The 16,487-nt window shown below is 34.7% G+C and overlaps 1 protein-coding gene and 1 long non-coding RNA gene across 6 annotated transcripts in view; one reads left to right on the plus strand and one right to left on the minus strand.

The window, feature by feature from the left end:
• Window positions 1–14,032, minus strand: part of NCKAP1 (NCK associated protein 1) — an 83,918-nt gene extending 69,886 nt beyond the window's left edge. For 2 of the 5 annotated variants that reach the window (XM_064484965.1, XM_031451766.2), the window contains exons 1-2: window positions 13,695–14,032; window positions 589–606 (exon numbers count right to left, since the gene is read on the minus strand). In XM_064484965.1, coding sequence (XP_064341035.1) covers window positions 589–606; window positions 13,695–13,802 — 126 coding nt within the window. In that variant the 5' untranslated portion in view covers window positions 13,803–14,032. Of the gene's footprint in view, window positions 1–588; window positions 607–10,793; window positions 10,890–13,694 lie in introns of those variants that run through there. The other 3 variants (XM_010991668.3, XM_064484966.1, XM_031451767.2) reach the window with 3 other exon arrangements.
• LOC135321145 (uncharacterized) lies at window positions 13,674–14,827 on the plus strand. Its single transcript, XR_010380639.1, has 2 exons — window positions 13,674–13,749; window positions 14,579–14,827. It is a non-coding gene; the product is annotated as an uncharacterized LOC135321145 (long non-coding RNA).
• Window positions 14,828–16,487: the final 1,660 nt, after the last annotated feature.

The raw sequence follows: 16,487 nt of genomic DNA on the forward strand, positions 1-16,487 counted from the left end.
AACTGGAAGCTGCTAAAATTGTCTTTATAGTACTAACGTGTGTTGCCTGTTCCTCTAAATATCTGAGTTACAACACTGTTTTCCATCATACCAGCAGCACTTTAAACAATGAAATCTACATCTATTCTACATCTTATAAGCACAGAACAAATGGAAATGTTTACATTTTGACCACATCAGTAGTACAGCATTCTCTGTAGTAAACTGTAAAGCATCATGCAAATGTAAGGTATTATTGTTAGAACTCTTTATCTGAACTATTAGCAATACAGAATATAATCTTCAATACTGTCCACTATTTTATTATGTGACATACAATTAACTGCTTTCTAGTGAGATGTCATTTCTTAGGGAATTACTAAAATTATAACATTCCTACTTAATTTCTTTTTATTACATTTTTAAAGAGGTTTGTGTCCTTTGAAAAGTTATCACTCTACTATATGTGAGGAAATATAGTATTGCAATTTAATGTTTTTTCATCGTTACTATGGCTATGTTGTGGATTGCAGAAAGAGAAGTTATGAAACATGAAACTGATCTGAAAGCGGGCAAGCGGGCAGAGGGAAGGTGAAAAGCTTTGCAAACCTTCCAAACTTGTCCTTGCTGGGGAAGCATTGTAATAAAAAGAGAGAAAATTACTTGTAAACAATGATTGTCAAACTATGACATACGTTTCAGTAGAGAACTTATGCACTGCAGACTATGAATAACAAAACAAGATTAGAAGTATATGGTGCTACAATTTAAAGGTATTCTAAGTAGCGAGTTTTAGTATACAATAGATTTCATATATATTTAAATACTACTGTGTAGGTGTACAACCATGTCAGTTTCTTGGTGCTCTTTCTAAATCAACTTAAAATAATACTAGAAGGAAAAATAAAGACTACATGCAACTACAAAAAACAGGAGCAAAACCATCAGTGAAATTTTACATACCTTAAAAAGTAATGGTAGCCAAGAATAAAAATAAATCGTTATTGGATGACTTTTGCATTTCAGCTCAAACTGAAACTATACTTCAAATATCAACTAACTCCCTTCCAAGCCAAAGTATAAAAATCAGAGCAAACATTCCTATATTTTCCAAATGGAAATAGGAATGCAGTAAGAATTATCTTAAATATCAAATGTAACTAAATAAAACAAAATTAACTGTAAGAAATTTAGAACTTCATAATCCTTAACCAGATTGACACAAGGCTATTACGTAAATTCCATTTCAACATTATAAATATTAAAATATATCTTAGAGTAGACTATCATTTGCTTAAAATATTTCTCATAAATTAGTCTTCCAATTAATCCACTTCTCCCAAAATATTATACTATAAATAAGAATAACTAAGAGCCACACAACTAAGAGCTTGTCCAAACAGAAACAGTTACATGTTAGCATATGCAGCATACATAGGATTTCCTCATATCAATGATAAAATGAAAATCAAGTTTCATAAACACTCCTGAGGTAGTGCAGAATCCCAAGGTGATTCAAATTATTTCTTAAGATATGTATTATCTTTCATACTCTATTTAAAAATTTAGCTACCTATTCTAACATTAGTGGCTACCAAATAGCAAAAATATGATAGACTACCATACCCATTTCCAATGATCACAAATTTTATTGCAGAAGAATTTAAGTAACTAAAGATGTCTGTGTATGAACAGCTCTTCCTTATTACACTGAAAACATAAAGAATGGAATTTCATTTCAGTAGAAAAATAAATGGTTATATAGTCTTTCCTTCTAATTGATTTACTTTTTCCCACACTACTCAGTGAGCCATATCTAAACAAACTGCACTGGGAGGCAGTATGCCATAAAGATTAAGAACACAGACTCTGGAATAAGATTGACTGAGTTTCAATCTTCATCACTTACTATCCATGGGACCTTAAATATATTACATAACATCTCCTAGTCTCAGCTTCTTCATGTAAATGGGGAAATTAGTACTTACCTCATAGAGTCATTATGAGGATTAGAAGAGAGACAGATAAACCATGAACAGTATTAAGCAAAGGACTGGCACGTACTACTTTAAAAATGTTAACTGTTGTTAACAGTAACTATAATAATTATAATTGCCTAAGTAAAAGTCTCATATGAATAGTACTAGTCTTCAACATAGTATACAGAGCTAGCAATAAAAACTACAGTTCCTTCTCCCAGTCACTTATTACTTTCATTTATCCCAAGTCTAAACATACCAAATATGATTTACAGAAAAAGATTATTAGCCTAGTGGTTAAGAATATAAGTTCTAAGATAGGCTGTCGATGTTCAACTCCTGCTCCATCACTTTCTAGCTACAACCATAAGCAAGTGATTTTCTGTGCTTCAGTTGCTTCATCTGTTAAACAGGTGATAATACTTACAATCTACCCTAAAAAGTTTTTAAGTCCATTACATCACTGTCTGTGTGTGTGTGTGCACAAGTATAGAATTTTTAAGGGCAGCAGGCATACTATATGTGCTCAAAAAGATGCCAATAAAAAATGCAAGATTCATAGATACTATACAGAGGTACTAGGCATCATTTCATTTTTTCCAAAATCAACCTACTTGATTTATTTACTTAACACCAATAGAGACATTTGCAAATTCTCAGGGAAAAAAAAAAAAGTAAAAGTGCAAGGAAAAAAAAAACTTGACTGAAACCCAGCATCTATATAAATGCATCTTGGCAAAGAGCCATACTTAATAATTCAGTTGAGAAGGATGTCCCACAATACTGAAGGAGTACAGCAAATTTCCAACTAACCAGATGTCTCAGTTTATAAAGATTAATCTTCTTCCCCACTCTAACTCAAAAATTTAATTTTGATGACATTGAGGACAAAGAAATCATAAGTTAACACCTAAAAGAACATAGCCTGCAGATGGTACACCTAAAACCCTATCTCGTCCTACTACAGTAATATTACACAAAATTAATCTGTTACTCTGAAAAGTATTGCCCTTTGAAGTACCACATTTAAGAAAATGATATAATACTACTACACTTAGTTATCAATACATTTTAGGCTAATACATTTCAGAAAAGCTTACCACAAAGATTGAATAAAAAGATATAACAAATTACCAATTCAATCAAATAAAACTCTTGAGTACTTTTAACCTGCCTATCCCCACCTCAGAAAAAGAAAAAAAAAAAAAAAAACCCACAAGTAGAGGGCAAAATTGTGTCCAAACCCCTGAATCTTACAGCCCTACAAAAAAGGTTTTATACATAATTGGCTAAAAGGGCTATTTCACCAGACAAAAAGGAAACTATCTGAACCACAGAATTTTTTTTAAAAAGCACCCTTCTAAAACTTTGTTTTAGTTTATCTTGAATTCAGCATTATTTCATAATGCAGAGAATACTGTAATTTAAAATTCCAGAAGATCTAAAGCAAATTTAAAAATTTATGTACTTAAATTTCCAGTTTTCAGAATTGGAACTTTATTTCCTATTAGTATTCTAATAATCTTTAAATTCAACAGAGACTAATATGGTAGATAAAATGACATTACTGTTAAAGGAAATACATAAACATATTAATTAACAAGTCTGAGTTAAGTAGATCACAGCCCATATGACCTTAGGCAAGTTGCTTAACCTAAGCCTCACACTCTAATCCATAAATTGAGGATACTATTATTACCTACTTCATAGGGTAGACTGTTCAGATTTTTAAAAGACAAAATGCACCTGTAAGTGTTTATTCCAGGTGCCTGGCACACAAGTATTTACAAATTTTAAATAATTACTTTCTATTTTTTTAAATAAAACTTTTCAAAACACATGGATATTTATAGTGAGCTCCAAATTATCAAAATAAGATTTTCCATTTAATCAATCCATAATCAATTCAACGTTAGTATTGTCAATTCAGTATTTTCAAGTTAGGTTTTTGTTTTTTTGCAAAACACAAGTATAACATTATTATCAAAAACAAAGAAGAAACATGTTTCAGAAAGCCACATAATATTTTATTCAGGCCACAAAATAAATGTCTTTGATTAGAAACCTCAAAATCAGATTTTGAAGTGTGACTTTAAAACAAATCTTTCTGCCAATCTACCACCAAAATCCCTTCCCAAGGCCCTTCCTCAGGCTGTCACAACATATAGATTAAATACCAACTTAATTTCATATGGTTAATGTTATGTATTTTCTCAAGAACTTCCTTACCACAATGTTAAAAAAAAATCAAATATCATCAAATCAAATATAGAAATAGTCCTCTCCCTATTCATAAGAGAGAAAGAACACCCAAGAAAAAAGAAAACAATAAAGACACTAGAGCAGGGAGTAAAAAGAATATTTACTGGACACCTGTTGCATGCAAAACACCTATGTTCAGAAATTCTCTAAACCATCACTCAACAGAGAGGAAAGGCACTTCAAAAAAATTAAGTGACTTGCTCAAGGTTTTACAATTACTAACTTTGAGTACCCAAAGATTCCAAAGCACTAAAAATACTTATTTAAAAATGTATGTGCCCAAAAAACGTATAAAAAAATTGTTCCATTCTTTCAATACCTCACCTGCTCAAAACTTTTATTGGAGTAACCACTATTAAAGGAAAAATCTGATTAGTTCAATCAGCTTTTTAAATTTCTAGTCTAACTCAGCAATAAAACACATTCTTTTGCCAAAATACTATAGGACAAAATAGTTTTTTAAATATAATACCTTAATTGAAAAAAACATGAACAAAATTCAGGGATCAGATTGAGAATGTTTATTTGTGAGAGCAGAGAAAAGAAATCAGCCTCATCTGAATCATGTCAGGGAAAAAGAGAAAAATACAGAATGTGACCAATTTATGCTAGGAAGAGGAATCTAATTTTTACTCAATAAACAAGAAATAATAAACTTGTTTTAAAGTAAGTTTTGCAAAACTGAAGGCATCAAGGAATCAAGGGGGATTCTCCTTCAAGTCTTAATAAATTTAAATAAATGCCTATAGGAAAAATGGACATTACCTAAGATCATGAACTATAAAAGTAACTTGCTTATAATTCTTTTTTATTTTCTAAGTTTAAAAATAACAAAAGTAATACAGTCTGAGATTTTCCAATAATTGGAAACTCCATCAAGATCAAAACAAGACTCCAATTCTAGTATTATTGGTTAATTTTTTTTCACACGTATCACCTATATTTTGGCCAACCAATCTGCTTTCAACTTCCTTTTGAGCTCTGGTAGGTAAAAAAAAAAAGAGAGAGAGAGAGAGAGAAAGAAAGGAAAAAAAGTAACCCACTGCTACAGTTTGGATTAATAAACTTGGTAGGAAAGTTTACTTAAATTACTGGAAATGCTTTTAAATTAATGTAATTTTATAAATTACCTCTTAACTAGAGCCAACAGTAGCAGATTTAAAGATATATAAATTAGGCTTATTGTTTTCTAAGTACAGGTTCTGGGGAAATCATAAATGAATATTTCAACCCATTATGTATTTCAAAATTTATTATTAAAAATTTTAATGATTCATATTAAGTTACTAATTACCATTCGATTCTCAAGAAGATGTCAATGCCATTGTTACTTTCAAAGATTTTTCAGCATCTCAGTTTACAGAACAAAGATGTTTGATTACAGTTTTTTAAAAATATTATACATGGTCACATTTTACTGTTCTAAAGAAGTTGCTCTTTAAAAGACTGCTGAGAAACATACTTCTGAAGTACAAATAGCTATTTTGTATTAGTAGTAGTAGACATCAAACTATGGTATCATGCAGTAAAAAGGACTAATTAAGAAATGTTTCCTAAAGGCAGTCCTGAGCTGGATTAAATAGGAAAAAATGAACACATAGTAAGTAAGTGTCCACTATGTTTCAAGCCCCTGAAATAAATTAGTAACTGTGAACACTTATTCACTTCTTACTCTTGTGCCAGGCACTATACTAGCACTTCATGTGAATTAACTCATTTAATTCTTAACCTTTTAAGGCTAATTAAAGAGTATTCCACAAATGTGGAAGAACTGAAATATCTAAGATTCCAAGAGTCAGAATCAATAAGACTAACATGGCTTAGAATACCAAAAAACATATAACTTGGAGCATAAGAGAAGCTGAAACCAAGTACCCCTGTAGATGGTTTTGCTAGTATAGAGCCTATTTGCAGCCTAGCATTCCAGAAATTTAGTTACCACCAGAAAACAAACTTAAATCACTACAGTGAACAATTATCAGAGAAAGAAATCAGAAGTATTAAGAACTTATGCCTTACTTATTTCAGTGTTCTTAACATTAGAACCATTTCGGGGGCTTTTTCTTATTCAGTAGATTTGAGTCAAAATCTAGATGTACGTATTTTTAAAAACCTTCTAAAATGATTATATTATGTATCCCTGACAAAAAAACACTGGTCTCCTCGACTTATAAATGAAGAACTAACTCAGAAAGACTAAACAACTTGTCCAAAAAAAAAAAAAAAAAAAATTAGTATCAGAGCTTTATTTAGAATTTAGCCCTCTCAACCCACAGAATATGCTACAAGTATGGAAAGTAATAGAGAAGTTTAGAGGCTGTAAGCCAGCCTCTAAGACGTTAGATATTACAAGGATAGTATATAACCTTATATATTTTGTATCTTTATATACTTATAAATATTTATGAACAAAAGTCTGGAATCTTGAGTAATGACTGGCTACTCGTCACCGCATGGCTGAAGTTTCTATTCATATTTCAAAATCAAGCACAAAAGTCATTATCTCTTCTTCCCATTTCTTCCAGATGGGAACCTGTAACTCCCTTTTCAAGACACCCACATCCACACTTAAACACTGGATTTTAATTAATTATCTATACATCTCTCTCATCCACCTCAATATGAATTTCTTGGCATTGGAGATTGTATCTTAATTTATCTGTTTCCTCAGTGTCCAGGAAGACATTCAATAAATGAAGAGTGAATGAATGAATGAAAAGGAAATCCTCAATATTTGGTACTCCCTGAAAGAATAGTTCATATGACTAATAAAATAGCTGTAAAGATACAGTTTAATTACTGTCAAGTATCTGAAATAATCAAATATGCAATAAGAAAAGTATTTTCCAGTACAGGCTCTTTTACTTAATATAAGAGATTCCTTCGTAACTGGCACCTGTTCAACTCTACTTACAATCTAACAATTGAAGAGCTTATTAAGTTTAACTTCAAGTAAAACATTTCAGTACATTATTTGAAGAAATGATTAACCAGATTTTCTCATCGTTGTCAGATTAAGTAACCCAAAATCTAATAATTACAATACTGAAAATTCCTAATAGGATCAAAATCAAGAAGATTTTGCTACATTTACTAATAAAGGTAATATTAAAAAGTCACCAAAAAACACACCTTGGAAACAGAAAAAATACTACTAATTTTGTAAAGTCCAAGACAGAAAGAAACTTACTGGTTGTACTTTCTTAATTTCATTTCTTATATATCATGCAGAAGTCTTCAAAGCAAAAAAATACCATTTGACTTTAGAAATCAAAATGTAAAATGAAAAAAATATATTTGAAATGTTGAAGTTAAACAAAATATCTTCAGTGAGGAAATGATTGTATGTGTCCTTAAAATTAAGGAAGATAAATGCTATTTTACTGTGTTTCTCCAAGTTTACATCTTCCTTTCTGTTTTACATATACTCTTCCCCTAGTTTAAGCAAAATTTTCTGTTAGTTTTCATAGTATTACTTGTATGTCTAGTCTTTTCAGTTTGTGTATTTTAGTATGTCATAGACTAAGTTTTATAAAGAATCACAAAGGAAAAATGAATATAATGTGAAAAGTAAATACAAAATATATTTTCTCAAAAATGTTAATAAATTTAAAGTTTCCTAATTCTAAACTATTTCACATTTTAATACATTACAAATCTAAACATGTCTTTATTAATAATCACCAGTATACTAATCATTATGATCACAATGATTTTTTCATACAAATCCATACAAAGTTCATACAAAAGTAGTCTACATTAAAAAGGAAAATTATTTCTGTAATATAATTGCATATTTAAGGTTACTGTGGGTTCAAAATCTAATTATATCTACCACTAAAATTTCACTAATGACTATAAATCTAATGGCAAAAATAATAAAGAACCCAGAGTTAGGGATAAAGAAAGAAATGTGCCAATCCAAATTCCTCTTTTAGAGTAAGAATTGTGCAAATTAACTTCAAATTCAATTGCTTTATCTATAGAATAGGGATCTATGTCACAGATCTATGGACAAATAAAAGAAAAAAATTTTAATTTAGCATATTTTGGAGTCTCAATAAATAGCAGCCAGCATTACTTTTATTACGCATTATTTTTATTGAAGAATGAGGAGATAAAACTATTTAGTTTGAATAACATAAAAAATGTACATCTGCATAATGTGATCTGAAATAATTGTTGGAATTTTACTTAACAATAACAGTGGAAGTAAATTATCAAACAAGAAACAAATTAAAATTTTAATCATCCTAACCAGTAAGGACAAGAACTTTCAACAATGACACACTTTCTGAAATGGGCTTCCTCACTTTAAATACACTGGATGTAGCTAGCTAAATATGTCCATCCCAGTAATTTTCTTAAAATGTAAGTATACAAACAGTAAAGAACCCTAATTTCATTTATATGTAAACTGTACCATGCTGCTTCTTCAATTTTATTTTTGTAAAGTATCTAATTTAGTCATAATATAATAAAATATGCAAGCACATATGTCAGCATTTGTACAGAATTGTGTAAGTATATATGGCTTATTTTTAAAAGTGGCAGATGAGCAGGCAGAGAATTTTTGAAGGCTGAGTTTTTGACAATAAACCTGTACTCCTTTTGTAATCATTTAAAAAATTTAATATTTAAGTTATTTAACAATGCCACAAAATTAACAAGATGTATAATCTACCACTGCCACTTAAAAAAATAAAAATAATTCTTTTTCCTAAGTATTTTTCAGTGATCTTTATCTTTTCAGCCTACCATCCAGCATAACAAGAAACGGAATTATTAAATCCTCATTTTTATAAGCAGCTTCCTTGAAAAGTAAAGTTACAAATAGCTATAGTAGGATTTAGGTAGATATATATTATTTAAATTCAGATTTATGAAGAGATAATGTTTTCTTCTTAACATGTTTAAGGATCTTGATAATGAAATCTCACTAGGAAAAAAAAATCTTATAAATACTAACAATCTTTTTTAGTCTAGAACTTGCCAGAATCCAATCTTTGGAACATGCTTCTGTTCCTGACTAACCTACACAGAAAATAAGGCCCTAAAGAAAGAGAAAACCAACACTGAGAGGGAAGGCTAAAGCTCATTCTCTTCTCTTTATCTTGACTGTATCTTTCAAGTACATTTTTTTCCTCCATTAGATAAGCAGATAACAGCTAAAGACTTCAATTTTACATCGCTATTCTATTAATTTTTTCCTCATGAAATAAATTTATCCAAAATCATGGAGAATGTACTATGGGGAAAAAAAAAGTATTCCTCTAATTTTAAAAAAAAAGGAAGTAAAAGTATGTTGAAATCTGCAAAAATACTCCATTAAAATAAAGTCTGCAATAGTTGGGTGGTCTCTTCTCTTCTGTCCTTTAGAACTAAGGCAATAATTTAACAAGATGAAAAATATGAAAGTATTAACTGAGACCTTTTTGGTACAGAGATACCAATTACCAAGTTCATGTCGGTAATGGTGTAGGAAAAAATAGGAGACAAGAAAACAAGAAAAGAGTAAACAAGAAAAAAATTTTAAGCTCAGCTAAAATGTTTTCTTTTGGGGTTTTGGTATATGAGTTTCCTAAAGAGTAAACTTTCAGAAAAACAAGTGTCCAAAAAAGTCACTGAGATACCTAAACAAATACTATCTTACATTCATAAAAGTTCTAAACTACTTTCACATTATAATCTTTTACCTTAACAAACAATCCTGTGAAGTAAGCGGAGTAGGCATTATCACCCCTATATTATGGAAAACTAGTTTAAGTTCTTTTCAGTTTGAGGTCAGTTACTGTTTAAAATGGGCCTTACTGGAAAGAGAAAAATGCCATATGACATCACTTATATATGAAGAATCTAAAAAATAATAACAATAATAATGACACAAATGAACTACTTATTATTTATAACTAAGTTGATTGATTTCTTGAATATGTGTAAGCACATTTGACTGCCTCTATGATTGGATTACCATATCCTGTTGATTCTTATTTTGTAGTTGGCTTTATTCCTTTGATAACTATGTAAGTTTAAAAAGCTAAAGCTCTAATCTGTTCTTAGAAACGATGATTAGTACATACACGTAAACTAAAAAAAAGTACAGTATACTGTATTAATGTATTTACATGCAATATAATGTGTATGTGCAGTCGAACTGTAATAATTCTACCTAACAAAAGGAAAAAAAAATGGGCCTTAACTCCTACTTGTGAAGATAACATATCAGAGCTGGAACAGACTTTAGTGTTCCTTTCAGTTAATTTTCCTCCATTTTACAGATGAGTGAAAATGAAGCTCAGGGAAGTTAAGACATCTACCCAATATTACAGCACTCTCAGTGACAGACTGAAGATTGGAAGGCAGGTCTCCTAACTTCTGGCTCAGTATTCTACTTCCATCACCACATTGCCTGCCAATACTACAGTAGCAGATATAAAAGTAGCCTGAAAATGTTAAAAATTCACTATATAAGTGAGTAACATTATTAGATCTGGAAAAGGGAACATATTTTTAATTTTAAAAATGTCTTTACGGAATTATGAAACAAATAAATTTAAATGTAAAACTACCTACCATCATCTTCACCTCTTTTTCCTAAAATTCTCCTTTATGTGTTCTTAAATCCCTGATTTGAACACAAATTCCTTAAAATGTTCATAATGTACATATTAAGAACTCAAAAATTTCTCAATTGATGAAATTTTCTGTAAAAAAGCAAAACATTTTTCAGGAACCAAGTTATATCCCTATAATAAGCAGTATAGCCATTCTTGATTATAGGAACTTAAGAATTTATTTTACTTAGGCCACTGAAGTATTTTTCATTGTGTACGGTCACTAAAATATTTCCATTGAAGACTTCCAATTGAAACAGAGCAGAGTAATCAGATCTGATAGACAATCTAATGCACACATGCATTAATAAAAATGTGATAACTGACTGGCAAACATGTATTACGTGGTAGAAGGTTTTTCTGAGGACTATAAAAGATTGAGAACGAAAAGATTACTTGGCTTATACCGTCATAAAAATGTAGACAGCGGGAACCTTATAAACCCATGGTAAACAAATCTTACTTTTTTGGCAAGATTTTTGGAAAAATGTTCAATCCTAGACACCCAGAAGAAAAGTCAGCCTTTATAGACAAGTTTATATGGACTGAAAGATTCAAAACCCATCTGATGTATTTGTATGCAAAATCACACAAGGAGAGCAGACCAAAAGCTACTACTACTAAAACTAGAGCAAGATTATACACACATTCATATATATGTTGTATAAAGATATAATATACATAAAGTATTCATCCATCAACAAGTCCTAACCAAAGGCCTTATGGACCAGGTAAGGCCCTAAGTACCAGTAATTCAAAAATGTGTAACACCCTCCCCACCCATAGAGAATTTACAATCAGGCAGGATAGAAAAATACTTCTCAACAAATTATAAACATATTAAGTACTGAAATAAAACATTTCAATAAATCAAAATATTAGACACTTGGATATAATGATCATATTCACCTCATTTTAAATTTTACTAGTTAAATAACACAAGAGCCTGAAGATTCTCAAAACAGGAAGTGAAAAAAATATGCTTTTGAGAAATGGCAGTGAACTGAAATTATAAGAGTTCAAAAGCTTAGAATTTAGTCTAATCTTATTTCATTATGAAGGTAAAATATGTAATGTCTGATTGTATTCATGCCATAAAAAATGTTTAATGAATGCCTGAAAAACGGTATTTTGCCCAATACCCAAATCACTTTTGATGTTACTCTCACTTCCTCTTCTGGAAACCATCATAACCATTTCCTTTAACCACAATACCACAGGTCTAGTAACTTTTAGCGATGTTGACTTGCTCGTTTTTGCACAAAGGTCATATGGGAACCAACTTCCAAGTTTATTGAGGAGCATAATCTCACAAAAAAATTTATGTCAATGCAACCTATACATAACACTTTCTAAAATTAAATTATTCTCAACTTATATAAATTTATAATCAAGGGCCTCTGGTAATTATATAAGGCTTCTTTGTAATGACCCTGAGCTCCTGTCACATAAAACGTAACAAACTGAACAGGCATGTTGCAGTGACTCTCCAGATTGCATTGGGTTTAGTCAATCAATCCTCATATCCAGGTGACGAACTGCAGCATAGCTATCCTTATACAAAATTTATCATTATTAAGCCAAGACAGTCTTCTCCTTTAGAATACAGGGTCTACATCATACTGTTGAAATAAATCAGTTTTATACTTGAATCCCATGATATGAATTTTTAAAAAATACTCTTTCTTCAGTAGCCCTAATTTACAAGGGCTACAATTCTACTGCTATGACTAAACTAAAAGGAAATATTCATGATGCATTAAAAAGCCAACAAAGATAACTATGAAGATAGAATATCAAGTACACATTGGAAACCCTAAGGATCTAGATTGTATCAAGAAAATTCTCTTTAATTTTCTCTTTATCGAATTATTTAAAACTTAGTAACTCTGTCTTAGATGGAAAAGGATTTTGGCCGTTTTTTCCCCTAAGCTAAATTAATATAATATTTGTTCTAACTTTACATCTATTTTTCTTAACTCAGCCTTTCATTCCTTAATCTGTTGAAGCCATGTAGAGACTTTGAATATTAGCTAGAGCTACTCAAATTATCAAAATACGCAATAAAATCCGCAGTAATAGCAACATATTTACAGTTTTTACTTTGTACAGACATCGAACTTTAAGGAATTATGTTTTGATACTACCAGACACGGCTGGAAAAACTAATGAGTGAAGAGGGAAGAGAGAGAGAAGGTTGTTATTCCTGTTCTAGTGACTCACAACCCAGAAGTATTTCAGAAGAAAATTGGTTCCACCCTCACTTCCCCCTCCTCTCCACCTTCAAAATGAAATAATTCCAAATCGCCAACACGCTCCCAAACGGCTTTTAGTTAGCAATCTAGAATAAAATGGCAAAGCGGAGGGGATGCGGGGTTCACCCCGATTAGCCATTCCCTTCCCACATATTCACACTTACACACCAAAAAATTGAGGGAAAACTGCTACCGTCTCCGCCAGATTCCTACCATTCGACCTCAGTGACGGAACAGCCAAGTTTCCCTACCCGGCTCCTAGAATGTCGCCCACCCACCAGCCCTCCTTTCCCGCAGACCCCGTTCCGGGGGCGGGGGCTCCAAGGAGGGAGCGGCAGCGGCGCCCCTCACCCCGCGGCGGGCCCGGCCGGATCTCGCCGCTGGGAGCTGGGAAATGGCTTCTCTCTGCCACTGGCCGGCCCGCGAGCCACCGGGGGAGGCGCCGGGGCTCCGCGTTAGGCCGCGGCGCATCCCCGCGACCCCAGCCGGGCCTGCCGCGGCGAGGCCGTGATTTCTGCCCCGGGCGACGCCCGGGCCTCCCCTGCCCTCCATCCCTCCTCAGCCCGCCCGCCACCCCCGTCGCGGCCTCACCGGCCCGTGCGCACCTTCTTGATGTTGTAGAGGCGGGTGAGCATGCCGACGCCCCGGTCGTTGAGGATGGTGAGTTTCTCCGCCAGCTTCTGCTGACTGGGTTGCAGCACGGAGCGCGACATGGTGGTGGTGGTGGTGTCGCCGCCGGCCGCCTCGCGCGCAGTCACCAGCCCGCGGCCTCCGCAGCTACCTCTGTCGGGCCTCCTCCCCTCCCTCCCGCGACCTCCGCCTCAGGGGAGCGCGCCCATAGCCGTCGCGCCCCAATCCCGCGCCGGTGACAGAGGGAACCGCGGCGGACGCCTCGGGGTCCTTTTCCCCGCTGCAGCCCGCGCCGCGGCAGCCTTCTGCCTTCCGCCTACCGCCCTTGCGTCCCACCCCCGGCGCTCTCCGCCCCAGCTACCCCCGCGAGCCGCCTTCCCGGGCTCCTCCACTAGGTGTGGCGGCGGCAGCGGCGGCGGCGTCTACGGCGGCTGAGAACGAGGCTGCTTCCCGCAGCCCCGGACGAGCGCTCGGTCACCTGATCGGCCGCGCCGGCGCCCCCACGAGGCTGGACGGGGAACTGCTCCTGGGGCCCTAGCCCGGCCCGCCCCGCCTCGCTGCTGCAGCCGCTCGGGACGCGGCTCCGGCCCGAGACCCGACCAGACCTGGCCCGCCCACTGCCCCCCGATACCGGCATAGGAGTCTAAGCTGGGGCCTAATGAGGTCACGTTTCTCTGTTCGCCACACACCCCTCTCCTTCAAGTTCCCAAAAGTTGTCTTTCAGCACCACCTCCCCCAAGAAACCAGCAGAAGCCGGCGGGGAGGAGGGGGGCGGGGGCAGGGTGGGTGCTTTTCTGGCGAGTTTCGCCCAAGAGTGGGCCGGTGGCTCCATGCGCTTTTCCCTCCCACTGCCTGACAGACGCTCCCGGCTGAACACAGCAGATGTCGCGCTCTGCGAGGCGGGCCTCCCCTCTCCCATCCTCCCCATCCCGTCCTGACTCCCCCGCCTCAAGGCAGTTTGTGAGAGAGAGGTCGGAAGTGAGGGCAACTCAAGTTCCTGAGATAATCAGGATCTGGAATTTGTCGACGAAGACCACCCTTCCGGAGAAGGCGCTAATAGAAGACGCCCCGGCATGTGGGAGGCAAAAATAAATGTTTGTTCAATGAAGGAACGCTCTCATTTTTTTTCTCTGGCCTCCACCCCAAATCCCACTCTTTCTTGGCAACATTCTACTTTTCCATCCCTCTTTTTTTTTTTTTTTTCCTTGATCAATTTCTTCCTTCTGGTCCAATATTTTAGACATGGTTTCAAACGTGAACAAATCGAGGACTTATGTAATTGACTGAGGAGTTCCAGAAAAAAGGATTCAAGCTGCCTTGATGTTTTTGTCCTCAATTTCCTTCGATGTGTTAACCTATAAAATAGTCATTAATTTTAAGTAAATGACAAAATATTCTGCCATCTTCAATAAATGACATTGTAAGTGTAAATAGGCTATCACTTAATTGAACAGAACACTTTTTTTAATGGAAAAAAATCTGTTTTATTATTGTAAACCTAAATCATAAAAATAGATGATAGTGTAAATGACATGAAAGAAAACAAGGAAATTACAGAAAAACCAACAAAAATGACGCCAGGAGAAGGAAAGTAAATTTCGGGTCAGGGAGTGGGTGAACAGAACACTTCATGAAATGAAAATTGTGACGAATATCTTTTAAAACATTTTTTAAGCTAGTATATATACAGATCCTACAAAAATCTTCGTTTTAATATCCCAATGAGAGAGAGGCAGTAGACAGACTGAATTTGGTTTAAAGGGGCTTTAAAAATAAAGAGTCCTACGTCCTGCCGTTGTGCTTGGGATCTTGTACACAGAATTTAACTTGAATGAAGGTTTTCAATACAAACACCTCAGAGAGATCACCTGTTGAGCTATTACTAGTCATTAACGCGTTGGGGGAATTTCATTTATCTAGCTACATTCCACCTGATAGTTTAAATGTTAATTTAGAGGAGGTAAGGGTCTGGAGCCTGAGACAGAGGGCAGATCTGGGGGAGAGGAGAGAAAGGGGAGGGTGCAGTGAGGGGTCTGAGGAGTAAAGATGTGCTTTCTTCAGGGACCACAGACAAATTTACTAGAGGCAGAATTACAGAGTCCCACCAAGAAAAGGCTGTATCATTTTCTAGTTTTTCAAAAGTGCTGTGTAAAGAGAACAAGAAAATGGTGCCATATTAAAATCTGAATACAACTATTACTCAAGAAAACTACTGTCATATTTCCACATGAACTGGAACGCTTGTAGCTAATTGTAACTCAGAAAGTACCCAATCGAGGGAGAACTCTGTGGATTCTAGTCTCATTATTCAATTTTTATTATAACTAATTTTTAGACATATTGGCCCTAGATTGAATGGAATATGTCTCAGTAAAAGATATTAGGTGTAGATGAAGTATTCACAATTCTTGCATTTCTCTACATTTTGCATAAAAAGCACTTTGTTATTCAGAGCCAACCCTTCTGAAGTTTGCCTGTTAGTGAAGTACAAAGTATACTGTCAGTGTTAAGGTAATAATCATATATTTTGCCATGCATGTATGATTTTATGGCAAGTGTAATTAGTATATGTCATTTTATATTTCCTTTCAGTTTTTCAGTCTTTGCAAATATGTCATACCATGTGAATCAGACTATAAAGTTATTACAAGAATTGCCCCTCTTGTAGATTTTTTCCTGGTATAGTTTTCTGGAAAAATATAAAATTTTAAAAATGATTAAGAAACTAAGTTTTAAAAAGCATGATTGAAGATTTTATTTCCTCATCC

The sequence above is a fragment of the Camelus dromedarius genome, chromosome 4 (genome assembly GCF_036321535.1).
Source record: "Camelus dromedarius isolate mCamDro1 chromosome 4, mCamDro1.pat, whole genome shotgun sequence".
Taxonomy (NCBI): Eukaryota; Metazoa; Chordata; class Mammalia; order Artiodactyla; family Camelidae; genus Camelus; species Camelus dromedarius.